General features: G+C 39.8%; 1 protein-coding gene across 1 annotated transcript; it reads left to right on the forward strand.

Annotated features, from left to right (window-relative positions):
• Positions 461–2,224, forward strand: LOC109130189 (importin subunit alpha-6-like). The gene is made up of 6 exons (XM_019239389.1): positions 461–841; positions 1,111–1,207; positions 1,305–1,396; positions 1,491–1,622; positions 1,753–1,938; positions 2,057–2,224. Exons 1-6 carry the CDS (start codon positions 620–622, stop codon positions 2,222–2,224), a joined length of 897 nt encoding a protein of 298 aa, XP_019094934.1. The 5' UTR covers positions 461–619.

The raw sequence follows: 2,240 nt of genomic DNA on the forward strand, positions 1-2,240 counted from the left end.
GAAAGAAGGAGCATTGCTTGACATTGAAACATTCTCCTAAAATGGAATTTTCTCTTTAAGTCGTACAACTTTTGCTACTTCAAGTTTCTTTTCAATTGGGATTCTCGTTCGTTTGTAACTCTACTATAAGTATATCATCGATTAAACAAATCATTTCTCACTCGGGGTTACGTAACTTACATTGCAACTACGTATATTTCTACGGCCTAGTGAGAAAACAATGGGCCGCTATTGGGCTTCGTTGTTTGATAAAGCCTCTTAAAATTATTAAAAGTCAAAAGACAGGTCAGTAAAGTAAATCCAGTATTATTAATTAAAAAAATCCTCCGATACCTTTTGTAGACGTTGTGATTTCAAATTCAAAAAAGTTTGTGGCAATATCGTGAATAATACTAAAGCCCAGGCCCAATATCGTCTTTTGACAGCCATTGAACCCGTAGCCTCCACCTCTAGTCCCGGCGTCACTTTTGTATATAAAATCACTCCCCGAAAACCCTGATTCTCCTCCTCTCTACTTCTTCCTCTTCCTCTCTGAGACTCCAAGAAAAAAAAATCAAAAAGGCTCGATCGAATCGTTGTTCGAATCGTTGTTAGTATCTGTTGATTCGATAAAGCTACCATGTCTTATAGACCGAGCGCGAAGACCGAGGTTCGTAGGAACAGGTACAAGGTATCTGTTGACGCCGATGAAGGTCGTCGGAGACGGGAAGATAACATGGTGGAGATTAGGAAGAACAAGAGAGAGGAGAACTTGCAGAAGAAGAGGCGTGAAGGCTTTACTGCTCCCATGGCGTCACAGCTAGGCCAGGGTTTCTCCTCTTCTCTTCCTACTGAAACGAGAGTATGTTCTTCTTCGTCTTCTACTACTATTATTATATTTTTTTTTTCTAGTTCTTTTGCTGGTACCGATTCAGATGGTTTTTTTTAGATTGGGGATTTGAATCTGATTGCGGACCTAGTTAAGATCTGATGATGAATTTGAATGAAATTGTAAGCTTCTGATCTATAGGTTAATTAGATCAGGAGTACTGAATTTGAATTTTGAGGTATAGAGAACCCTAATTTTTGGAAACTGAATTGCTTAGAGATGCTTGGTTCTTTCAATTGCAGTTGGATAATTTACAACAGCTGGTTATCGGAGTAAGCTCAGAAGATAGAGGCGCACAACTGGAGGCGACTGCTGGCTTAAGGAAATTGCTTTCAATTGGTTTGTGATTTATAACTCTCATTCTTCTTCTTCTTCATATGGTTGTTTAGTTCTTTTTGCTTGTTTTTGCTTATTGTGGTTGATTTTGTTTTTGTAGAGCGAAGTCCCCCAATTACTGAAGTTGTTCAATCTGGTGTTGTTCCTCGCCTTGTGCAATTTCTTTCCAGGGATGACTTCACCCAGCTTCAGGTGAGTCTGCTTATTTATATATGTGTAGCTTTGTGTGTTTTTTTTATTCTTGTTATTGGAATTTTCTCTTTGATTCTTCTTTGTTCTATTATAGTTTGAGGCAGCTTGGGCGCTCACCAATATCGCTTCAGGGACGTCTGAGGACACTAAGGTCATTATCGAAAGTGGTGCTGTCCCTTCATTCATCAAGCTTCTCAGCTCTCCCAGTGAGGAAGTCCGGGAACAGGTATCAGTTTAGATTTTGATTTTTGTATAATCTTTTGGCTAAGAAGCTGTAAGATCATATTGTTTGATTTTTGTATAATCTATTCGGACTGTTTTACCATCCTGACTACTTTGTTTTCTCCTGATTACAGGCTGTCTGGGCATTAGGAAACGTCGCTGGTGACTCACCAAGATGCCGTGATCATGTCCTCGGTTGCGATGCCATGATGTCCCTTCTGGCTCAATTCAACGAGCATTCAAAGCTCTCCTTGCTGAGGAATGCTACATGGACATTATCAAATTTCTGCAGAGGGAAGCCGCAACCAGCAATTGAGCAGGTTTCCTTTCATAGAACTATCTGCCATATACACACCAATTGGATATGTTTTTTAAGTCTTCTTTTCTCTTTTAACCGTTTATCTGTTCTGAGATTGTTTCATTGCATTTGTTGAGCAGACAACACCAGCTTTACCAGTTCTTGAGCGCCTTTTGCATTCAACCGACGAAGAAGTTCTCACAGATGCATCATGGGCTCTCTCATATCTCTCTGATGGTTCAAATGAGAAAATACAAACTGTTATCGACTCTGGTGTCATCCCTCGCCTTGTTCTGCTCTTAGCGTAAGTATATTTCTTTTAGC

The sequence above is a fragment of the Camelina sativa genome, chromosome 3, assembly GCF_000633955.1.
Source record: "Camelina sativa cultivar DH55 chromosome 3, Cs, whole genome shotgun sequence".
Lineage (NCBI taxonomy): Eukaryota > Viridiplantae > Streptophyta > Magnoliopsida > Brassicales > Brassicaceae > Camelina > Camelina sativa.